This window comes from Gorilla gorilla, chromosome 1 (assembly GCF_029281585.2).
Source record: "Gorilla gorilla gorilla isolate KB3781 chromosome 1, NHGRI_mGorGor1-v2.1_pri, whole genome shotgun sequence".
NCBI classification, from domain to species: domain Eukaryota; kingdom Metazoa; phylum Chordata; class Mammalia; order Primates; family Hominidae; genus Gorilla; species Gorilla gorilla.
In genome coordinates, this window is record NC_073224.2 from 102,064,023 (window position 1) to 102,088,555 (window position 24,533).

Here is a 24,533-nt window from a genome sequence, read left to right on the forward strand (position 1 = left end):
GCTAATGGCAGTGTAGATCTTCGTTTTAGAGGATAATTATGTTTTCTGAAAGTCTGTGGAGAATTGTGCCATTGCTCGAGGGATATCTAATAAAAATCACCCATTGGATAAAAGTAGACCAGAGTTCACCCAAGGAATCATCATCATCATCATTATCATCATCTTCCTTATCAACAGCCTCATCTCTACTCATGACAGATTTGGCCAAAAAGAAAAAAAATAAAGGAGGCCTTTCGAGGACTTAACACCCGGAGGACTTTCCTCCATGCCTCCTCTCTCTGTCTGTATTCCTAATTTCAGTGAGTCAGTTTTTCCTCCCCATCTGTTTGCTTTCTGGCACTTTACACAACTGTCTGGGCTCTTTCATTTTGCCTTCTGTGGTTGCTCAACTCCATCGTTTCCCTCTCGATGCTTCTCCTTTGTTCCCTGGCAGGCTCCTCTCATCTGCCAGTTTCCAGTCCTATGAAGAGTCAGAGGTGGGTTGTAGTTTTCAGGCAGCATTTTTGTTGCCTGGCAACGTGTAACAAGCATCTTCTGTGGTGGCTGCTTCCCTTAAAACAGAGCCAGGCTGGGGATGCAGTGGACGAAGGAATCTCTGGAGCTTCTCTGGGGTCATGGGGAGGAGTTAGGGGAGGGGGACAGACAGACAGGTTGGCTTCCATGGTGACTCTGAGTGTTGCCATTCTTACTCTTTTATAATAGCCTTGGCACTGGCACGCCCTCTCCTGCCCCATTTCAGGCACCCCAGGTGTCCAGTGGTGAAAAGCCTTGGGTTAGGAGCCATCAGAAGTTCTGTGTAACTTGAGAGGCACCTGCTGCAGCTCCCTGAGGCATGGCCAGCCTGGATGAAGGCTGCTAGGTGGTTTCCACTGGTGCTGACTCTTGCTTCATCTTGTCTGCATGGGATGCCACAGGCCTCCTGTCTGGAAAGACACCTGGCTTTTGCCTCTGCAGTCAGCCCAGCTGCTAATTGTCCCGAGAATGGGAGTGGGAGAGAGAAGGGGGACAGAATGTGATCCAAAAAAACACCTGACTTAGAGCTGGAGGGGGCTCTAGAGCTTCTTTAGCCAAATCCTCATATTGTACACACGAGGAAACCAAAGCCCAAAGAAGGGAAGCAACTTGTCCAGACTCACACCGCAAGTTGGGCGGGTCTGAGCTCCCAGCCAAGGGTCTCTCTCCTGGGACTGGACTCTGCCGAGCTCACACATCTGATGCCCTGTGGCTAGAAAGAGGCAGCATGTGGTGAGAAGTACACCAGATGCCCAGTTCTCCGCTTTCTGGCCTCCATTTGCTTATCTAAAAAGAATGAGGTGAACTGGGCTAGAGGGAGCCCCAAGACTCAGTGATGCTGATGGTAAAGCTAACACAGCAGGCAGGCCCCTGCTGCCCAGCCTTCAGCCACGTGTCCAGGGCTGCTCTCACCGCCCCAGGAAAGCTCAGAAGCTGAGGGGGTCCTGGGCCTCTGAGCTGATGCTCCCCAGGAGAATCCCACTGTATGCAGAGACCCCGAGCACAGCCACGACACTTGTCACCATCAGGCTGATTTAGGGCAAGCCTCCTGGGCATCTGTGTCTTCAAAGATGGTCTCTTAAGACCCTTATCAAGGATCAGGGCTGCAGCTGCCCACTCCCCTACCTAACCAGCTCTCCATCTAGTGTGGGAAATGGGTAAGAAAACATTCTCTGAGAATTACAGCTCCTTAGAGCTGGAAGGGGCCCTAATGCACATGGACCCAGCCCCCCACCCTTCCCAGATGAGGAGAGGGAGGCCCAGAGCTATGAGAGTTGATGCGAAGGGGGTTTTGCTCTATTCCCTTCAGACCCCACAGGGGAGAAGGCATCTCCAGATGGGTCATCTCTTTATCCTGCTCCTTCCTTTCCTCAAGTAAGAATCTCTCAGTTCAAGAGGCAGAGAAAAGGATTGCTGAAGGCAATCTGTCTCTTCATATCTCTTTCATTCTGCTCCTGGGGCCGAGGAAATGGGTGAGGAGGGGTGCAGGAGGCCCTTGGCCTGAGCACCAGGCCTGGAGCCTTCCCTTCCAGCCACTGCTCTCCAGAGCTTGGGGTGCACCAGCTTTGAGGCTTTAGAAGCTTCTCCAGCAAGAAAGGCCCTTTTGAGGGAAAAGTGTGTGTGACTGGCTGTCTCCATTCCTTTCTCCGTATAGTGTTGACCTTCAGAATTAGCTTTATTTCTGACGTGTACCAGAATTTTCAGTTAATCATGTAAACCAAGGCTCAGGTGACTTGGCTGTGGGCAGTTGGGGCTGGACCAGCCCCTGCGAAACTACTCCCATCCCAGACTTTGTGACGCTTCACTTGGCCAGAGCCCACTCCCAGAAAGCAGGGAAATGTGCCTTTCTGCGTAGCCCAGGCCTATGGAAAGAGGAGAGAGGTCAGGGACAGCTGCGCTCCCTGGGCAGGCTGCTTGTGGTCTGGGAGCATCCCGCAGTCTCCCCAAGCCCCACGGCCGTGGGGGCCCCGGGTCAGGGCATTATTGTGCATATCCCTGTCCTCAGGCCCCTCATGCTCAGGCCAGACCCTCACCCAGGTGCCCTTGCCCTCAGACTCCTCCCCTTCCAGCCACTGTCTCTGTCTGCATCCCTGTCTCTCTCTTTCTCTATCTTCCTCTCTCTCTGATTCCCTGGGGGCTACTTTGCAACCTCTGCTGTGTCAGAATTCTTCCCACTCGCCCTGATGTCCCAGGCTCCTCCTTGGCACCCTGTCTTCTCTGTGGCAGGGAAAGACGCCCAACCAGAGCTCCCATGTCCTGCCCTGGGAACCCCACTGCTCTGGGAAACAAAAACAAGAAAATTCCTTCCCAGGGTACTTTTTCTGTGCTGCTCCTCTTTGTTCTTGGTCACAGGGTGATTCCCACCTCCTTCCCACACTAACCCTGCCTAGGTGAGGCTGCAGCTTTGTGTGCCTTCCACAACATTTGCTTGCCTGGGGAGCTGCCTGCCTTTAATTGTCTTTGGAAAGCATAACTGAGAAGAGCAAGACACCCTTCTTTTCTTTAGGGCTCTTGCCAGGAGCACTGCCTATGCAGCACTTCCCTCCAGGGGGTGCCATTCACATTGAAGTCTTCGTGACTGGCACTCCTTGGAGTTGCACAGTGCACAACCTACGCTGCTGAACAGGGCAGCCCTGGCTCTGTCTTACTCTCCTGGGAAGCATGGCTCATTATAACACAGATCCAGGATCAGATACCTGAGAGACAGAGAATCCCCACCAGTCTCTCCACTCATCTCGCCTCCCTTTTTAGGTCTCCACCTCCTCCAAGGTGTAATATGGTCAAAGACAGGGGTGTGGATGCAGGCAAGTCCAAGCACACACTCGGGCCCTGCCACTCAATTGATGTTTTATTTTGTGCAAGTTTCCTAATCTAGTAATTAATCAAGTGATCCTCCCACCTCAGCCTCCAGAATAGCTGGGACTATAGACACGTACCACCATGCCCTGCTAATTTTATTCATTTTTTGTAGAGACAGCATCTCACTATGTTGCCCAGTCTGGTCTTGAAATCCTGGGCTCAAGGGATCCTTCTGTCTCAGCCTCCCAAAGTGCTTGGATTACAGGCATGAGCCGCTTCACCTGGTCTAATTTTCCAATTCAATAAAATAGGAAGTGACAGTTATGAGTCTTGTTTTTTGAGGATTAAATTCAGTAATGCACATAAAGCTTTGGCCCACATGGCACGTGATTGGCACTTGAGAAATGATAGTGATTATTGTTATCTCTTCAAATAAGATTAGCATCCAGTCCTACCTACCACACAGAGATAGCCCCAGAAATAAAATGAAGTGAGAAGTAGATCATCTCTAAGATCTCTGAGGAAGTATTTTGCAAGAATCCCAACTACTGTTGTTCTTCTCTCTGTATATAAAAAACGATGAACTGTGAACCCCCTTTGCTTCCGAGTCACGCTCTGTGACTGATGGCAGATGTCGCGAAAGGCTCAACCAGGAGAGAGAAAGCTTGCAGGCGCGGGCGGCAGACTGAGGGCCCCGGGCGGGTGGAGCTCAATGAAAACCACAGACAGACAGCAGCTGTGAGAGCAAGCAGAGACCCAGAATGGCTTTAAACAGAAAGCAGAGGCCCACAGCAGGGAGTGAGATGAGACCAGGTTTAAACGTCACTTTCTGCTAAGTCCTTGTTCATTCACAGCTTCCTTCAGTAGCTCTGACCAGCTTTCTCAGCGCCTGCCGACCCGACAAACCAACCAACCAATGGAGGCTGGTGCTGGGGGTGGAGATGGCCAAGAGCCGGTGGTGAGAAGTGAGGGAGAATGGGGAAGAAGGGGCTCTACAGAGGGCACTTGATCCGGGACGGCTTTCCGGAGGAGGTGATTTCCTAGGCCTAAGGGGCCTCCGGGCAGACGGGCCAGCATGAGGGAAGCTCAGAGGTGGGGGAGCATGGATTGGAGGAGAGAATAAGCAGTTGCTTGCTGGGGTGTCATAAGATGCCGCAGTGCACTCAACGCTACAGGAGCAGGCAGGGGCCTTTTTCACCAGCCTAAGGATTTTGGAATGACTCTTCTATCAGCCAACAGTTTCCAACCTTATTTATGTACTTGTTTCTTTGATTCCAGCGATGCAGGAGAGATGATATTCAGACAGCCGACTTCTGCTGTGGGTGTGCCCCAGGTTATAAATCATTTCCATCAGGCTAGCTGGAGTCCCGGCCCTTCCTTTCCACTGAAGAAAGCAAATCAGAGTACCAGATAGCGAGAGTGATATTATCACAGGATAGCCTTGAAACTGCCATAACAAAAAAAATAAATCGTTCACAAATGTCAATCCTTCAACTACTGTTAGCCCCAGAGAGACTGTTTGTCTACCTCAGTGTGTCACTGTGCAGAGGCTGAGAACGTCCCCTCTCCTCTTCCCACACCTAGGAGATGGGGAGCCACTGGTAGATTGGGAGCAGGGGAGGGTCTGGAGTTTCAGAAAGATTTCCCTGGCTGCAGTGTGGAAGGGGGATTTGAGGGGAAGATGGGACACCAGCTGGGGAGGCTGCTGTAGTAACAGAGCTGTGACAGGATGCTGCCCCCACCACCCCTGGGTACAGTGGTGGCTGGGATGAAGAGCAAGGGCAGTTTTGAGAGAGCTAGAGGAGCCACCCTCCACCGGACTGACTCACTGGATGTGGAGTGATGGGGAGGAAGCTCAGGAACAGTGCCTGGTGTCCTAGTGTGGCTGGCTGGATAGCTGGTGGGACTGCCCACGAATAGGAGGTGCAGGAGGAAGAGGGCCGGGGTTGCAGGGGACCTGGGCAGCAGGGAGAGGGCAGGTAATGAGCAGAGTTGGGGATCAGTTGAGCTTAGTTTACCTGCCACCCCTCCAGAGATGTCCCACGTTGGGGGGACCCATGCACCTACTCCAGATGTTACCCTCCCCACTTTACAGCACAGGATTCTGCCTGGTGACATTTGATGCCATCTGTATCTGGCCACCCAGTGGGTGCAAAATGCAAGTTTGCTGATTAAGCAAAATCAACCTGAAGCAAACAAAGACTGATGTCCCCAAGGGATAGCCAGCTCCTTGGAGGCAGAAACCCTTTCCCTCTGGGGCAGAGCTTCCTCTGTGGGTCCTCACAGGGGAGGGTGGGAGAGAGACTGAACGAGTGAAAGGGAAAACAAGAGAGGAGAGATGAGAGGGAGGTGCAGACAGTGCTTCAAAGGAGAAAAAAAGAAAAAGAAGCATGAAAGAGAAGAAGAAAGAGCAGAGAGGGGCAAAGGCAGGAAAAATAGAGGAGAAGGAGGAAGAAGACGGAGGGGTTTGGGGCAAGAGTAACAGTGCAGGCCAGCTGTGCCTGTGAGTTCACGGGGTTCTGCTTATTAAACCCCAGCACTGGCAACTTTGAGAAGATGCTCAGAGTTCTTTCCCTGCCCTGCTTCTCCCTCCAACTCACCTCAGCCTTCTCCTGAGCCTGCCACTCCACCCGCAGCACTGTCATCCCAACCCATACCTGCTCCTCTGAGATAGCTGTGTGTACCCTGCGCAGTGGCCCCGTGCCCCAACTTGGCATCACTTGTCTCCATTGTAACGCGGCCCTTTTTTGCCTTGGTGTTGCTTGGTGTCTGCCTTCTTCCTAGAACTCTAAGTTCCCAAGTAGGCACCAAGCCAGGCACACAGTAGGGGGCTCATTCCTATTGCTGACCAAATGAACTCATTTACTAAGTTCCAAAATTTGTGTCAGGCACTATGCAGAGTTTTATATTTTTCACTAGTCCCGTGCAAGGTTTTACTGCTTCATTTTACAGAAGTGAAGCCCAAGACACAGAGAGGTAAGCGCCTTCCCTAGGCCACACAGCTAACAGGTGGCAGGGCTGGGATCCAAACCCTAGTCTGTTGGACTCTCTGCCCATGCCATCTCTGCCACGCCATCTCCAGATACCGTGGAAGACATGCTTCCCATGGGAACAGTGCTTCTTCCAAGCATATTATTTTTCTCCATTTTCATGCATTTTATTAAACATTTCCAAATCAGGAAACATGGAAATATTTTTTAATAAGAAGAAAGAAAACATTGCAAATTGAGAAACTGACTCAGAAGGATTTGCCAGATGAGCCATCTGGTTTTTAATTTCAAAGAGGTTGACAGTGCTTCCCTCTAAGAAGAAAATGGACTGTGGAAGGAATGGCAGCTGGCTTCCCTCAAATGGTGCATCCATTTGCAAGGTGGAGAAGTTGAGCAAGACCAAGAGACCCAAGAGAAGAGAAACACACTCCAAGAAAAGCTTGGCCAGTGCTGGTGTTGAAGCTTCCCCGCTGAGGCCTGCAGAGGTTGCATCCAGCTGTGTGACACCAGCCAGCTGTCCCACCTCTTCCAGAGTTTCTCAGAAGCTTCTACAGAAAACCACTAATGGAGACAGAGATGCCACCACCTCGGTGAGAAAAAGCCACACCAACCAAATCCTCGTTTTCACAGAGCAAGAACAAGCTGTGGTTGTTTGGCGGCAAGTCACATTTGTTTGTTGGAGCCGTTGTGCTCTGGTGGTGCTGGTTTTCTCTCCTTTTAAAAATAACTGGAGGCCTTGCACCATGCTGTTAGTTCTTAGGGCTGGAAATAAAAGACTAGATTTAGAGTTGCCTTGGAAAGATCCAGGGCTGTTACCTTGAATTACCTGGTAGAGGAAAACGTCGTTATTTTCCTAAATTCAAAGCCAACTCTTGAAAAATAGGACACAGAGGTGAAGTGGATGGAGGGGTGACTTTATACATGCATATGGTGTCCTGGGCACGTGGTTTGATAGGCTTGTGATCAGCCCTGAGTCTTCAAAGCCATTTATTTTACATTTTAAGATGTTTATAAGGGAAATTGTTTTTGAGAAAAGAACGAACTATTTTTTTTTTTTTTTTTTTTTGCCTTGATGTGAATTCACCCACTGGCACAAGCAGTAATAGCCCTGAAGTCACCCTAGGCCATTTATTCCTCAGCTGCCTTTGAATTTCAATGGGATTCTTTCACACGCCTCAAGCATTTCTGAAATGCTCCTAAACTAAAGGATAATAAACTAAAGGATAATACCCTTAAGAAATGATGATTTCACCCCATTTTCTCCATAAAGCTGGAATCACATGCCCTAGCATGCTGAAGGCACTTGATAATTAGAAGTTGATTATATTGGGGACCTGGACAAAGGCAGAGCTGGGAATGGGAATAAAACCCAGGACTCCATGAAAGTCTCTTTCCTTTCATAATAGCTTCTAATTCAGGCTTCTAATAGCTTCGAATGCCAGTCACATACAGAGCCTCCCGGCCATCACCTACTGGCAGTGGCTGAGCGGGTATTTTGCCAAGCTAGAATGGTTCCTGCCCAGGCACACAGGTGCTGCCTCCACGCCCCACCCTGTGCCCAGCTCACTACAATTGCCATCTTTAGCAGCCGAAAAAATACAGGTTTCAGTTCCAGTCTTTTCACTTAGTTGCTGTGAGAAGTTAGTTAGGTCAGTTACGCACTGGAGCCTTGCATTGATTCACTGTAAAATCAGGTAACAGCTCTTATCCTGCTGGTCTTGTCCCACTGGCTTGTGAGAAAGACGAAGTGGGGCCATTCATTCATTCATTCATTGGACAAATATTTATTGAGTACTAGGGATACAGCAGTAAACAAAACAGAAAAAGTCCTTTCCTCCATGAACCTTATATTTTAATAGGGGTTGTCAGTCAATAAATACAAAAATAGGCCACATATCTATTATGTCAGGTGGTGATAAGCACTGTGGAGAAGAATGACTCGGGAGAAGCTGGCCTGCTGGGTGTGGGGCAGTAGTGCACCTGGAGACAGGGTGGGCGGGTAACACCTTACTGAGAAGCTGACATTTGTGCAAAGGCCTGAAATTATCTGGGATAAGAGCCTTCTAAGTAGAGATGTCCCGTGACTTATGATGGGATTACTTCACAATAAACCCACAATAAGTGGAAAATATCATAAGTTGAAAATGCACTGAACGTACCTAACCTACTGAGCATCATAGCTTGGCCCAGCCTACCTTAAACGTGCTGGGAACACTTATGTCAGCCTGCCGCTGAGCAAAATCACCCGGCAGCACAGTGCCCTGTAGAGGACCTTGTAGAGTACTCGTGATCACCTGGTTAACTGCGAGCTGCCCAGCATCGGGAGAGAGAATTGCATCACAGATCCCTAGGAAGAGATCAACATTCAGAATCTGAAGTACGCTTTCCACCGACTGTGTATTGCTTTTGCACCATTGTAAAGTGGCACCATTGTAAGTCAGGGCCATCTCTGAAAAGAACAGCAGGTGAGGGGCTCTGAGGCAGGAGTAAAGCTGGCTGGGTGAAGGAGCTGCGAAACCCCAGGTGGCAGGGCCAATGGGCGAAGGTGAGATGGGCTCAGAGAGGCCCCCAGGTTGGGAGCCCCAGGGGACTTCGGCTTTTTTTCTGAGGGATACAGGAACTTTTGTCTTACTTTTTTTAGAGGGCCTCTCTGACTGCTGTAACAGGACTAGCCTGAGGCAAGGGTCGCCCAGGCAGAAGCAGGGAGGCCAGTGAGGCAACTACTGCAGTGGTCCAGGTGAGAGGGCGGTGCTGATCCAGGTGAGAGGGTGGGGCTGGAGCAGGTAAGAGGATGGGACTGGAGCAGGTAAGAGAGTGGGGCTGGTCCAGGTGAGAGGATGGGGCTGGTCCAGGTGAGAGGGTGGGGGCTGGACGAGGTGAGAGGATGGGGCTGGTCCAGGGTGGCCACAGACCAGGGATGACAGGCGCTCTGATTCTGGAGATATTTTGAAAGCAGAGGTGACAGAATTTGATGGAGATAAGGGGTTTAAGCTGCAAGTCACCATATGAAGAGAAGGGGCTGCAGCCACCCAGAAGAACAGCGAAGATTAAAAGGAGAAGCTGGGAGGAGTTTCTGTTTTCCTACACAGCAGCATCTGCTGCCTGTTCTTTCTCCACATCCGTGCAGCTGCCCTTGTCACTAGGACGAAGCCCCAGGTGGGAGGCTCCTGCAGAGGCTGTGACATACCTCTATCTGTATCACTTGCTGAAGGCTGATGGAGCCCGTGCACATTCACTCCTCACTGCGGCCTCGCGAGGCAGGCAGGACGGCATCATTACACCCTGCTTCCCCGAAGAAGCAGCAGGCCCTGAGTCCGTGGAGTGATCTACTCAAGGTCACAGAGCCATGGCATGAAAGGCAGTCTCTGGGCTCCAGATCTTGTGTTCTTTCTGCTATGCCAAGGCTAACCATAGACACACGAGATGAAAATAGCACTTTTTTTTAGTGCACCTATGTTCCCGGCACTGCTCTAATCATTTTAGACATATCAGCTCCTTTAACCCTCACGGTAACTCTCTGTGAGGTGGTATAAGTATTATCCTCTTTTACAGGTGGGAAGACTGAGGATAAGTTCATGCAGACATTAAGGTGCAAAGCCCGGATTCAAACATAGGTGTTCTGGCCCTGGAACCTGTGGGTTCAGCTATACCCCAGCCAGCTTTGCGGCCTTTCTGCAAGCCAGTGTGTGGGCAGTAGGCGGATGGTGCTGATGCCATGTGTGTGAGACACAGGCAAAGAGCTGGGGTTGGCTGGGTCGGTCAGGATGGGATTTGAAGTGGGTCCTGAAGGGCCAGTTAGAAGGCATCAGGGAGGACAGGGCAGGAGTGACAGGAGCAGGAGAGCCATGTGTGCAAGGCAAACTTGGAGCACAGCAACCCTGAAGCGGTGGTCAGAGCAGGAAGCCGAGGAGGCACAGTCGAAGTGGGAGGAAAGCAGGCCAGTGAGCCGCTGCAGATGCCAGAGGAGGGCCGTGTTCCGAGGAGAGAGGCACCGGTGGGGTCAGAGGCCGCCAGGGGGCCAAGTCAGGTACGTGTTGTTGGCTTCCTCACTGGAGAAATTCGCAAGCACAGGGTTCACAGCTCAGTGGGCAGGTCTGACTGTGTGACTCTGAAGATTGACCGGAAGGCAAGGACGAAGCAGTCCATTTGGCTGCTTTGGAGTTCTGCAGAGGATCTGGCTCAACGCCTGCTAATTTCCAACAAACAAATCAGACCCAGGACAAATGGCTAGAGCCATCATATCATGTAGATCCATGTGAAAAGAATCCTTTTTTTTTTTTTTTTTTTACAAAACTAGTTTTAAAAAGTATTCAAATTCTTTTGGAGAATAAGGAAGAAGAGGCAGTCATTTCACTTTGGCTTATTTTCTGTCACTCTAGTGCTGTAACAGATCACAGCTAGTGTCATGAAGCTGAGTTCTTATTAATAGTGAGTACTGACTCCAAGCTCAAGGAATTTGGCAGCCACTTTGACAAAGGTTTAATCTGCAGAAGAGAACAGCTGAAGTCATTTTAACATGATTCACTGAATTACTGAAGCAAGCCTCACTTTTGTAGGGGGACAGGAAAAGCAGCATGCAGGCCTTAGTCAGTCCACAAGTATTTTAGTGAGCCCCTATTATGTGCTAGACCCTCAGAAGGTACCAAGGAAAGGCTACAGAGAATACTGTAATATAACTTCAGGGTTAGACAAATAGACCAATGGAACAGAATAGAGAACCAAGAAATAGTACCACTTCCACATATAATTTATGAGACAGAGGGAGCATTGAAAGCTAGTGGGAGAAAGGATGGTCTGCACATTAAGTGAAACTGAGATAATTGCTTACCCATGTGAAAAAAATGAAGTTGTATCCCTGCCTCACACCATAAGCAAAATCAATTCCAGGCAAATTAAAGACTTAGAAAGGCAACATTTTAAAATATGTAAAAATGTTACAATCTCAGGGAGGGAATGATTTCTGCAAAAACCAAATAACTGCTAATTATAAATTAAAGGATGATAAAGTCACCTACAGTAAAGTTTAAAACTTCTATTCATCAAAAATACTGTAGAGAAAAAGGCAAGGCACACACTGGAAGAAGATATTTGAAACACACAAACTGACAAAATTCTTATTATCTAGAATATATAAATAACTTTTAGAATCAATGAAAAAAAACAAAAACAAGCCGATAGAAAAGTGGACAAAAGTCATGAATGACACGCCACAGAAGAGAAAGTATGAATGACAAAGAAACATACGAAAAGCTACTTAAGCTTTTATCATGGAAACGTAAAGTCAAGTCTTGATGAGATCCCAATTCACCCACTAGTGTGGCAGAGATTAAAGTCCGACAATGGCAAGTGTTAATGAGGATATGGAGCAACAGGAACTCTTATCCACCTCTGGCGGAAGCCTAATTGGCACTGGCATCTTAGAAAACAACTTGACATTTTCTAATGAAGTGAAATATGTACATATCCTACAAACCAGCATACCCAGTCTTAGGTATGTGTCCTAGAGAAACTCTTATGCAGTGTACCAGGAGCTATGATTAAGAATGTTTGGGCTGGGTGAGGTGGCTCATGCCTGTAATCCCAACATTTCGGGAGGTCAGGGCAGGAGAATCTCCTGAGCCCAGGAGTTTGAGGCTACAGTGAGCTATGATTGTGCCACTGCAGTCCAGCCTGGGCAACAGAGTAAGACCCTGTCTCTAAAAATATAATAACAATAAGTCAATAAAAAATAATGTTTGTAGCAGTATTTCTCATTAGAGGAAAAACCCGTAAGCTATCCCAATGTCCATCAATAGGTGAATGAATAAATAAATCATGCCATATTCATATGATGAAATACAATACAGGAATAAAAATAGACTATAGCTACATATGTCAATATAATATATATGTTGAACAGAAAAGAAGCAATTCATAGAAGAGTTCACTGTATTAGTTATCTGTTGCTACATAACAACTTGCTCCAAAATTTAGCAGCTCAAAACAGCAGACATTTACCATCTCACGGTTGCTGTGGGTCAGGAATTCAGGTGCAGCTTAAATGGGTACCTCTGTCTCAAGTTCTCTCATGAGATTGTCAGGCTGTCAGCCAGGGCTGTGGTCTCACCTCAAGGCTTGACTTAAAGAACACCTGCTTCTAAGCTACTCATGTGGTGGTTGGCAGGCTGTGTCGCTTGCCATGTGGCGCTCCACGGGCTTGCCTCCCGACATGGCCGGTGGATTCTCCCAGGGAGAGTGATCCAAAAGATAACTAGTGAGAGATCACCCAAGACAGAAGCCGTGATCTTACCATAACCTAACTTCAGAAATGAAAGTCTATCACTTCTGCCATACTCTACGTGTTAGAAACCAGTTACTGGGTCCAGCCCACACTCAGAAAGAAAGGATTGCAAAAGTGTGTGAAGACCTCAAGAGGAGAGGGGATATCGAGGTCATTTTAGAAGCTTCCTACCATACTTTTGTGGTATGATTTCATCCTTATGAAGGTCGGAAATAGGAAAAATGAAATACATATTGCGTAGGTAATCCTGCCTACGTGGAAGCACTATGAAGATAAACGAGGAAATGATAAACGTGACATTCAGGGTAATGATGATCCTGGGGTGGGGGGCACTGAGAATGGAGAGAACACACAAGTAGATCCCACAGATTGGAGCTGGATGGTGAGTTCATGGTGCTTATTTTCTTTCTGTGTTTCTTGATGTCATTTAATGTTGCATGTAGTTTTGTTTTTTCTCTTTGGTTTGGTGTTCTGTTGATATGATCAAAGTTACATGTGCATACACTGTAGAGTCAATCCTTCCGTGGTATTTGCTGTCTTCCACCAGCTCTTCCCATTTACTGTTCTCCAGAGGCAGCTACTTTTACCTTCTTTTGCTAATTAATTTTAGTATTTACCTCCATGTCTGTAAGTAATATGTGTGTATTGCTACCTTTTGATGCTTTGGTTTATTTAGGTATTATCTATTCCCTTCCCACTCTGGGAGATGAAAATTTAGCTACCTTTCCTCTCCTCCAACTCTTTCTCTCCCTTCATCTTCCTTTTATAATTACATCATAATCTTGGTTAAAGCAGTAATCAGTGTTTACATTACTCAGTCAACACTAATTTGACTCTATTCATAGTTGAGCCTTGTAGTAAAAAATATGATAACTTTTCCCTTCCTGCAGAACTTTTCATTTTTCCTGGAGTTGTTAATGATCATGTTTGTTCGTTTGCTTAGTTTTCTATGTATTCGTCATTAATTCAAGTGCAAACTCTGGCAGTTGTCTAAACCTCTTTTCAGGATGTTCAGGCACATTAAGTTTCCTATCAATTTCATCTCCTTGGAAGTGTCTCCCAGAGCCTCTTGACCTGCTCCAGGCTGGACGGGTTGTCCTCTGCGCCTGGTGTGCACCTGTCCTATGAGGACCTCCCTGTACCATCACCCTGAGCTCGTTACCTTTATTCCTTGTCTTCCTCCTTGGTTTACTTCTTTGTTTTGGTGAAGCATACCTCCTGTGTCTTCCTGAGAGAGGGTGCATGGGAGGCAAACCCGTGACAACCTTACATATCTGAAAATGTCTTCATTCCACCCTCAGACTGAACTAATACTTTGGCCAATTCAGATTTCTGGTCTCTGGGTTGGAATTCTGATTTGGAAATAATTTTCCTCCAGAATTTTGAAGGCTTTATTCCATGGCCTTCTAGCTTCCAGTGTTGCTGTCAAAAAGTCCAAAGCTGTTGTAATTTCTGGTTCTTTGTATTTGGCCTCTTTTATACCCTCCCCCAAAACCCCTAAAGCTCTGTAGGATTGTCTCCTTTCCCCTGGTGTTCTGAAATTTCACAATAATGTGCCTTGGTGTGCATCTATTTTCATCCACTGTGCTGGGGACAGCGAGCCTTTGATCTAGAAACTCATGCCCTTAAGTTCTGGGGATTTTTGTTTTTGAATGATTTTTAAAATAATTATTTCTCTCCTTCTTTCTCCTTCTTTTCCCCCCAGTTGTTTCTTTCTGTAACTTCTACTGTTTGAATTGGGAGACTGATTCACTAATTTTCTCATATTTTCTTTCCCTCTCTCTCCTTTTAAGAGATGATGGGGGTCTTGCTCTGTCCCCAGGCTGAAGTGCAGGGGCACAATCATAGCTCACTGCAGCCTCAACCTCCTGGGCACAAGCAATCCTCCTGCCTCAGCCTCCAAGCAGCTGGGGTATACAGGCACACACCACGATGCCTAACTTCATATTTTCTTTCATTTTCATTCTTTGTCTTTTTCTGCTTTTTGGGAGACTTCCTCGATTTATCATCTTCCAGCCCCTCTAGGAAGACTTTTTTCATACAGCATTCCATTCTTGTCTCGTGGGTCCAGTATCTTATTTTCTCTCTCTTACGTTAATTATAGGATTTTTCTTTCAAGAGTTCTCTCTGTGAATGGTCTGTATTTGATCCAGAGTTCCTTCTTTTTGTTTGTTTAATTGACTGGTTTGATCTGTGTCTTTAATGTTAGAGACTCCTGACTGTCTGGGGATTCCTGGTTGCCTGTTTATTTTTAAAAGTAGGAGACTAACAACTTTGAGCTGTAAGGGATTTGAGTGAGCAAAAGTAGACATATGTCTCTACCATCTTTGCCAAGTCATATAGTCTTTTGTATCTCTCATTTATTTCATGTTAAGAAGTGAAAAAAAATCCATAGTCCACGCCCTGAAAGATAATCAGTAACTGTAATAACTACCCTTGAGCTCAAAGAAAAATTACATCTTTTCCTCCTCAGCCTTTAAAGAAAAACATGGAGCTATCCCCCCCCCTCCAAATTTTCTATTGCAAAAAATAGCACGAGATTAGTATGTGAGTTTGTGACATGTGTAAACCGCTCTAAAATTGTGAATAGGTTTAGAAACCTTTTCTCCCTCCTCTCTACTCCCACAGTCCTGAATCACCAGCCCAGCCTTCTGGCTCATCACTTCCTGCTTGGTGAGTTGCATGTATGTCTTATCTCCATGACGAAGCTCCAAGCCACTGGAGAGCAGGGTGCATGTCCAATTCATCTCAGCATCTTCCGTAGCCCCCACCAGAGAAGCGATCACTGAAGCCTGACAAACAACGAAGGACACTCTCAAGATCTTCACTCCTCTCCTCAGTACACACAGTTAGCACGCACAGGAGTTTATTATGGTGAATGAAAAAAGAAACCCACAAGAACATAATTTATATGTAATTCCACTTTGATCTCTAATCTCTTTACCTTGGCATCCTCCCACATATGAATAGGATGGTCCATGATCCTAAGGGCAGCCAAACAGCCAGGGAGCACGAGTTTAATCCTCAGGGCTTGCAGGGAAAGGAGGACCGTGGAGACCCACGTGCACAAGAAAATCCATGATGTGCACAGAGGGCAGGCTGCAAATTAATCCTAACTTCATGGTTCAGTATTCAAGGCTCTCCATTGCTTCTCCCTGGACACCTGCAAAGCTTCTAGCAGCACTCCTTATCTGGGGCCTGACCCCTTTAGTCAGTCTTTCATGTAGAAGAATCATTTTCAGATACTAAGTATCTCATGTCTTTTCTTTGTCCAAGAACTTACAGTTGATTTCTTTTGTATCTGTATCAAATAGTTCTCCAGCCTAAACTTCAAGACATCTTCATGAATGCCTCACCACTCCACCGCACGTGTAAATCCATGCCCCTGTATTTTTCTGTCTATTGTTTCTCAGACTGATAACACCTGCGCCCTCTCAGCAACAATAATGGCTGACATTTAGTGAGCACTTAATTTGGGTCACTGTGCTGGTATTGCTTGTGGGTTATTTTACTTAATCCTCCCATCGTCGGATAAGGAAATTGATTGACAGAGAGGGCACGTCACTTGCGCACAGCCATGGAGCTACTTAACTCTGGAGCTGGAGCTCCAAGCCAGGCAAGCCCAGCCCAGCCCAAGATCACTGGCTCAGCTCAACTCCTCACTGCTAAACTGCCTCAACCACATTTCTTCAGACCTTACCCAAGACTTATCTTCCAGGAAATGTTTTTCGGAAGAACTGAGGACCCTGGCTGTGACTGTATTACATTTATGTGTTGCAGGCTTGTGGCGTGGAGCTGCCTTTACGTCTTCTCCCTTCTGTGTCCCCTCCCACAGTCACTGAGTCTTGCTGCTGTAGAGAAGCTAAAGTCTGATTTTCCACCACTGCCTCAGCACAGGGCCTGAGGATAGGGTCTGCCACCATCCCTCCAGCCAGAAAGCAACCTGCTGGGAAGGGAGGGGTTGCACTGACCTGAGGGCCTAGCAGGGCAGAGTGAGCAGGCCAGGGAGGCAGCTGCCTTTCCAAGGCCACAGCAGAACTGGGAGGGGGCTGATGCGCTGGGTCACGGTCAGGGGTAGACGCAATCCTGGGAATCGGAGTTGGGAGCCACCAGCCTGTGCTACTCAAGGATAGCCAGGGGAGCAAAGGCAGGCCCAGCCCAGGGAAATGAGGCCCACGCAGCCAGCCAGGGGCCCCTAGGGTGGTAATAGAGCATCCCTGGGGAGCAAGTATAGCAGATGGAGTGGGCAGGCAAGGCCATCTCATTAGCAGAGCTTTGGGGAGGGGGTATCTTTTCTTCAGATGTCCCCAGAAGTACCAGACACCCATGTCCTTGTGCAGACAGCCACAAAAAGGCTAATGCTGTGCCACCCACTGGGTCCCCAGTTGCTGGCCAAGGACTCAAGTGGGGCTGGAGAGCCCACCATTGATGTGCTCCCGGGAATCTGCTAGGGCTGGGCTCCGGTGGGTGAGAAAGGCTGTGGCCTGCGTCTCTGTCCCAGCTTTGCACACCTGTTTCTTGCCTGGTCACCCCACCTCTGTGTCCTGTCTCTTCAGATACCCTGCTCGCCACCCGCAGACCATTCTTCCCAGCAAGCTGTGTTATCTTGTCATTCCTGTGCTCAAGAACCCAGAATCTCTTCTAAGCCTCTAAGACAAGATCCAAGCTTCTTCTCCCAGAATTCCAGGCCTTCCTAAATCTGACCCCTGGTCTCTGAAGCCCCCTGGTCACCTGCTACTGGAGCCCAGGTGCTCTCCTCTCACTGAAGCTTCCTCATTATTCCCAAGACACATGCCAGTCGCTTTTGCCTCTCTGATGTTGAGTGAAACAGTGAAAGGAGCATGGGCTTTGCTTCCTGTGTGTCCTTAGGCAAGTCACCCAGTGTCTCTGTGCCTCCTGCTGCTTACCTGGGAAATACTTTAAAGACTGTTGTGAGATTAGAATGTTTGTGTACAAAGTGCCAGCCACACAGTAGGTGCTCAATACATGCACAGTATCCGTCATACCATGCTCTTGCTGCTCCCTGACTTGATGGTCCTGTCCCTTTCTGACTGGCTGAGCTCCTGCCTCCTTCCAGGCCCATCTCTAGATGCATCTACACATGCAGCCTGCCCTGCATGCCTCACTTAAGGCGCCAAGGGAAGGAAAAGCAGCATTTGCCTATCACTCGCTGGGCACAGACCCTGTGGGGGCGTGGAGATTCCCGATGACGGCAGCGAATCCTTCCAGGGGGCTTCCTTGTACTAGGCCTGTCCCGGCACATTGTGTGCATTAACTCACGGAAGCCCCAATGGTAACTGACTTCCATAGATTAAGGTTCCTAAATGGCTTTTCTGCTCTATCCAGCCCAGTAGGTTTGGTCTCCCTGGCCCTTTGTTCTTAGCTTTCCCCATCCAGTGGCCTCCAAGTGGCTAAGAGGAGATTTTATCAAGAAGTGAAACCCTGCAGTATAAAATACAGAGTCTATTGTGTGTTGTTCAGGCTGATCCCATTAGAGAACGGTTTGGAAGAGGACCCACCTTCACCAGCCCTGCCACCCAGCCTGCAACCAGCTCCCTTGCTGCACTTTGTATAAGCCCTGGGCTTTCATTAGGGTTCTCTGCCGAGAGCACCCATTCCTCTGGGCCTGCCTGGAAAATGCAAGCCTTGCTCCTCTGTGGCACCTCTGTGGACCCTCATGTGTTTGGGTCAAGGTCATTGCCCTCTGCCTCCATCCCCAGGGCACCTTGTCCACCCCCTGATTGCACCCCTCTGCAGATGTCTGCCTCCTTGGCAAACCCCTCTCTTGGGCCGAGTCCCTGAGGGCAGGGGCTGTGTGGTGTTCATTTCTGTATTTCAGTACTTGGCACAGAGCCTGGCATGCAGCAGGTCTTGGTGTTGGGGATGAAGGGAGGGAGGAAGGGGATGGGGTGGAATAGGCATCCGGGCAGAGGAATGGTGCTGATGTTTCCAGTTGGTTCCTCCCAGGGCGGGGCAGCTACAAGCCCCTGTCTGACTCAGAAAGGGAGGCCTCTGTGGACACCCCAGAGCCCCCTCTAGAGACAGCTCCACGAGAGCCCCAGCCACCACAGCTTCCCTCCAGACCCCCGGGAGATGCCAGTCTTTGAGATGCTTCAACTTTCTTAGAGGAAATCGCTGAGTATGTTTGGTAATTTTTTTTGACATTTTCCCTGTTCAGGAGCTTGTGATTTCAGATTAATCACATCCACATACATTTAGACTGTCGGCTTGGAAGGGAAAATTTGAATTTTATTACTGCATGATTTCATCCAAAGCTGTCTTACCAACACTAAAAGGATGTCTACAATGAGGTGCAAATCATGACAAAACATTTTATCTCTGGGTCCAAGCTCATGGCGGGAGGCCAACGGGACGGGGGGCTGCAGGTGGGACCTGGGTGGGCACAGTCGCAGCCCCTTCAGTAGCCTAAAGAGATCTGTGTGAGCCACCATCACTGCTGCCTCTTCCTCAGCAAAATATCTCATTTCCTTCCCCCCTCTAGGTTTGCCCACAGCCCTTACTCCCAGGAATGGCTGTTCATCGACTAACTCCTGTCTTCCCCTTGGCAGGTACCATGACCAGCAGGACGTAACTAGTAACTTTCTGGGTGCCATGTGGCTCATCTCCATCACATTCCTTTCCATTGGTTATGGGGACATGGTGCCCCACACATACTGTGGGAAAGGTGTCTGTCTCCTCACTGGCATCATGGTGAGTACCCGCCTCTGCCCATTCCCCACCCTCAAAATGTGGCAAAGAGCTGAACTCTTTCTTGCAAGCACATAGGGGCCTTCCTAGCCGCAGGGCGGGGGGTGGCTGTTAGTTAACCGACCTGCATGTGTGTCCCCTACACATAAAATGTCAGGTGGGAAATCTGCAATGGTTTCTCACTTTTCAGTTAACTTTTCTAAGGTAAGAATGAGACCTGGACTCCTGGCAGTTAATGGTCTATTCACAGCTCCCTCAAAATGGGCTGGGTGAAGCTGGTCCTGGCCCAATGCTCTGATGCCCACCCCACTGCTGTGCAGCCACCCAGTTTGCTCACCTCCAGTGAGCACTGGGGCTTGCAGTTTATTGTCCTCCTTCCTGTTGCCTTGGTCCCACTGACCTTGGCACCATTTCTGATCATGTTTAGCTGGAACTCACAGAAGCAGGGACTGGGGAAAGAGCACTGAGTCAGCCTTTGGGACCTGAGTCCTGGACGGGGCTGTCCATGTGGCCCTGGGCTGGCTCTTGCCTTTCCCAGGCTTCTGCTTCCACCTCTGCCTATGGAGGGGCTGGGCTCTGAGTGCCAAGTGCTTTGCAGCACTGGCATTTGGCAAGGCTGTGATCCCATCTCCAGGTGCCCAGCAAGTGTGCCGTGCCCTTTCAAGGTGTATCTCTCCTGCCCAGTGCCCTACCACCCACACTTGACACTCTCGCGGAGGCACACACTCTCGCCTGTCACATGGCCATCACAGTGTGGCTTATGAGAGGGATGTGGGGTCTGAGTTTCTGCTCACTGTGGACCCTGGGCCAGGCACTCTGCATATTGGACCTGAGCATCCTCCAGGGGAAAGCGGAGATGGAGGGCCTGCCCTGCCCTCCCCATTGGCTTGTGCAAGGACCAAATGCAATTATTTATGTTAAAGTGCTTTGAAAACGAGAAGCGGCCACACACAGGTCAGTGTTGGTGGTGTCCTCAGTGTCCTTCAGTTGCAAGTTGGTGAAGTGTTCCCTTGGCCTCATTGCACTTTGGGTCCAGGACAGGCAGCTGCTGCTCTTTGGCCTTCATCCTGGAATCCTAGAACAGTGTCAGACCAGGGTTGGACACTTTTTTCAGAGGAGGAAACTGAGGCTGAAAGAGGAAAGCACATCTAAGCCTGGGTAGTGTTGGGGGAGGTGGCGGGTGAGAAGTGGTCAGGCTGCTTGTGGTGTGGCTCTGGGTCTCCATGGCTGGAGACTGCAACCCTCCCAAGGACAGCCCCCCGTCCACAGCCCCCCTCACACCTTTGTGAAAATCCTTCCTTGCAGTGATCCCTCAGATTCCATTTGTCACCCCCATTGCCTCCAGGAGAGATGAAGACCCTCTTTCTGGAAGGGCAGTGACCCCTTTCTGCAGTGGAAAGGGAGGGCCGCAGGTCTTCCTGCAGGGTCTGAGTGAACGCCTCACAGCGGCTGGGGGCTGCCCCCACTCCCCACCCCACTCCGTCTTGTTGGCTTCCTGGGACTGATATTGGTGGACCAGACAGTCAGACCCAGGCTTGGGGCAGTCGGCCTGCTGAGCAGGAGGGGCCAGGCTCTCTCCTCCTTTCTGACTCCAGTCCAGGGCAGGTCCCTATTAGCAGGCAGGTCCTACGACAGCAGCTAATGACAAAAAGCTTAGCGCTGGGGTTGTGATAAATCACGGGTAAGTGCAAGGCTTTAGAACAAATACCTCCCATTGGTTAGTAGGAGTCTGTCTTGGCATAGCACCAACTGTCACAAGGAAACCGGGGAAAGACGCTTCTTACCAGAAAGGAATGAAATGCCACTGAAGGCCAAAGCTTTCCTTCTTAGAGCCACTCCTGGGGCTTTGTGCCTCAGAACCAGCTCTCAGCCAGGGCTGGCACAGAGCAAGGTTGCCAGTAGGTGGATGGGCCCTGCGGGGAGCCTCTGTTATTTTAAAACACCAGCCTTTCCCCCTCTCAGCCCATTGCTGTCCCCATCCAAGAAGCAGCACCCCAAAGACCTGGCTTCCTGGTTCCTGGACTCCGCATCTCCTGGCTCTACTCTGGCACAGCTGAGTGGAACAGGCGAGACCCTTGCCCCACCCCTGCCTCTCTTTGGGGTCCGGAGGCTGTTTGTCTTTCAGCACCCCCTTTTGCTGTCTGGGTGTGCAGTGCTCCCCCAGAGAGAGTGTTCTGTTCCCTGTGGATTGAGGTGTGATCAAAGTGGAAAGAACAAACGGACGATGAGGAGCCAATTCCCACCTTCCATATGAAAAATACAGCCCAGGCCTTTCATCTTTTTTTGTACAAAACCCTGTGCATAAATATACACCTTTCTATATACAGGAACAGGGAGGTTTCCTCTATTTATTGTCAGTGTTTTTCACCCAAATTAAAGTCAGTTGCCTCACTCTGGGGTCAGCCACAGTGAGGAACCCTGGTGGCATTTTTCTAACAAATGTGATTTTTCTAGCTGAGTCACTCCTAGCCAGGGTTTCACTTTGCTGAGGATCCTTTCCCCTCCTCCTTCCAACCTCCCAACACTATGTATAGCTCCCAATTATTATTGCAAGTGCCTTTACTAAAGGTAGGGCTTCCTGTTTGGTTACCATGGACACCAGGAAGGCCAAGGCAAGGCCTGCTTGGGAAGGGAAAGGAAGGATTTGTGTGTGTGTGGCCTGTAAATAGTCTTAATCATTGTTTTCTCTTGGCAATCCCAGTAACAATGTAATTATCAACCATTAAGCAGGGTATATAATTGTCTGAACAACTTGCCATGGCTGGCACAGACCTGGTGTGTTTGAGAGATTTCACCCACAAAAGCAGCTACATTAAGGTCCAGCATCTTTCCATAAGGATTTTTCATGATCACGGTGACAACACAGTAGAGAGAAAGCTGTCAATATTTAGTACCCAGAATTGGAAATGACAGTGCAACCTAAAAGAAATGCAATGCTGACCTTCTGATTCTGTAGGCATCTGGAAGCCCCCAAAGCCCCCAAGGCTGCTTGGCATAACTTTGTTTCAGTCTAGCCTCTTTCTAAAGCTGGACTCTCTCTGTAGACCCTTCATCAGTTATGGACAAACAGGAAAAAGCTTCTGGATATCTGCAGGGACGCTGAGCTTTTCCCCAATGGCCTCATGAGAGATGCCTCTGAACTGCCAAGGGAAAGTGATGATGAAGTAAAAGGTAGCACAAATTGAGTCATTTCGGGAGGAGGCAAAAAGAGGGCTCAGCAAGACATCTGCTTAATGTCAGTTTTAGAAGATGAGCTTCTCCCGAAACACCTTGGTTTCAAACCAATTGATGTTATTTTAGTTGTTGCATGGAATCTGTTGCAGAAACAGAATCCAACTGTAAATCCTCCAGGCTTCCCTCCTCCATTTGTCACTTTCATTTGTGTTTTATTTTATTTTATGCTTCTTTAGTTAAGAACACCTCATACTTTTCCCCTTGGGATACTTGTTTTTCCAGCTTCTAAGGTTTTCCAGCTGGAAAATGTTTCTTGAAAACAAGAGGTGGGAGGACTGGTGTGGAGGAGTCTCGGTCCAGATTTGGGTCCGAATCTCTAGTTAGGCGTGTTCACCCCGTCCCAGCCACCTTCCCTCCATGCACTCGGTGCTCCCTCTCGCCCACGTGCCTTGGGAAGTTCCAGCTCATCAGAAGTGGACCCCATCCACTCCCCTCGCCCCATGGAACTGGAAGTTGGACAGAGCACATCCAGGGACTCCAGTTGATGTCCCCTGTGGTTCAGGACTTGGCATATCTGAAAGCAAAAGGCTGAGTCATGGCTCTTCCCCCCAGTTTGACCCCAGGGAAGTCATAGCAGCAGCTGTTTACCCTTTCCCATCCTGCTTCCTCCCTCCTCACACACCCCCTCTACCCACCAGCCATTTCAAAGATTCCACAGTTAGCCAGGCCCTCGGTGATTTGTCTCTTAAAACTAACCTGCATCACTGCCATGTGACACAGCACTTCCAGGCTGCCACTGTGGCCTGTCAGACTATTAACTCACCTAAGTGAAAGGGCCCAGCATCCCAAAGGGGACCCAGGGGACAGGCAATCCTTATACCACTTGAAGATGGACACAGCAGGGTGGGATCCCTTGGCACTTCCTTCATGTCCTCTAAAGGGCCAAAATGGACCATTGACTTCTGGCTCAAGCCTTAGGCTCCTTGTTCTTCCTTCCTCTCTCAATCCCATCAGCCCATCATTTTTTCTTATTCTTCAGCCTCCTCCTTCTCTCTTTCCCCCCTTGACCCTTGCTGTTTAGGATGCAACACAACTTGTTCCCCATCTCATTTTCTGCCCAGCTTTACCTCTCCCTGCACCCACCTTCTCTTCTCTTCTCTTTTCTCTTCTCTTCTCTTCTCTTTTCTCCTCTTCTCTTCTCTTTTCTCCTCTTCTCTTCTCTTTTCTCCTGTCTCCTCCCCTCTCCTCCTGTTCTATTGTCTTCTCTCCCTTCTTCATTTTCCCTCCCCGCACCCCGCACAGTCTGCAGAGGCTCAGCAGTCTAGGCTTCAGGATTCCTCCACCACTTTCTGAAGGCTGCTGATGTCTGGCCCCATCTTTATGAGGTTGCCTCTTAATGGAAAAGACCAGGTTAGGTGTCATTACTGGTGACTGCCCTAATTACATCCAGTCAATGGAAAAATGAAGCTGAGAGCATCCATTTAAGTTGGAATTAAGGGTTAAGAACACAGCATCCTCTAGAGGAATGCTCACAAGGGAGTCATAACATCTCTATGTTGAAAGAAACTGGGAAGTGTCATCTAGTCCACTGTCCTGCCTCCAGAGAGAAATTTATCTTCATCATGTGAGACAGATGGTTCATTAGATAAAACACTCTAGCTTCTCATTAAAAGCCCCCCCTGCATTCAGCCAGCTAAAATGTAGGCCATGGCAAGCGCTGTGAAACACCCCATCTAGACCCTGGAAATTTGGAATGGTGGATGATTGATTGTTGTGATTACATTCCCAAAGTAGCATGGAACAGGGAAGCTCCCTCTTCAGGCCTATTGGACCTCAGCTTTCAGGGATGATTTAAGTAGAGTTTTGCCTGGGCCTAGCAAGAGGAGGGAGAATGGAGCCTGGGGAGAACCCTCTCCATCTGATGTTCCATTTTTAACGCTATGATATAGCCCTCTTTTTGGGCTTTCAGCCCAAAGTACTTTTGGAACTCCATATAAAGGAGAGGGATGACACTCTGTCCGGTCGAGGGGAAGGGAGCACACATCTTCCCTCTAGGACGGCTTCTTTTA

The 24,533-nt window shown here is 48.9% G+C and overlaps 1 protein-coding gene across 6 annotated transcripts in view; it reads left to right on the forward strand.

The window, feature by feature from the left end:
- Nucleotides 1-24,533, forward strand: part of KCNN3 (potassium calcium-activated channel subfamily N member 3) — a 172,963-nt gene that overhangs the window by 117,766 nt on the left and 30,664 nt on the right. For 5 of the 6 annotated variants that reach the window (XR_010129493.1, XM_019023215.4, XM_063694648.1 and 2 more), the window contains one exon: nt 19,152-19,293. Coding sequence is in view for 5 of the 6 variants with exons in the window: in XM_019023215.4 (XP_018878760.4) it covers nt 19,152-19,293 (142 nt within the window). In the remaining variant the exon portion in view is untranslated. Of the gene's footprint in view, nt 1-15,210; nt 15,256-19,151; nt 19,294-24,533 lie in introns of all 6 variants that reach the window. The other variant, XM_055360651.2, reaches the window with a different exon arrangement.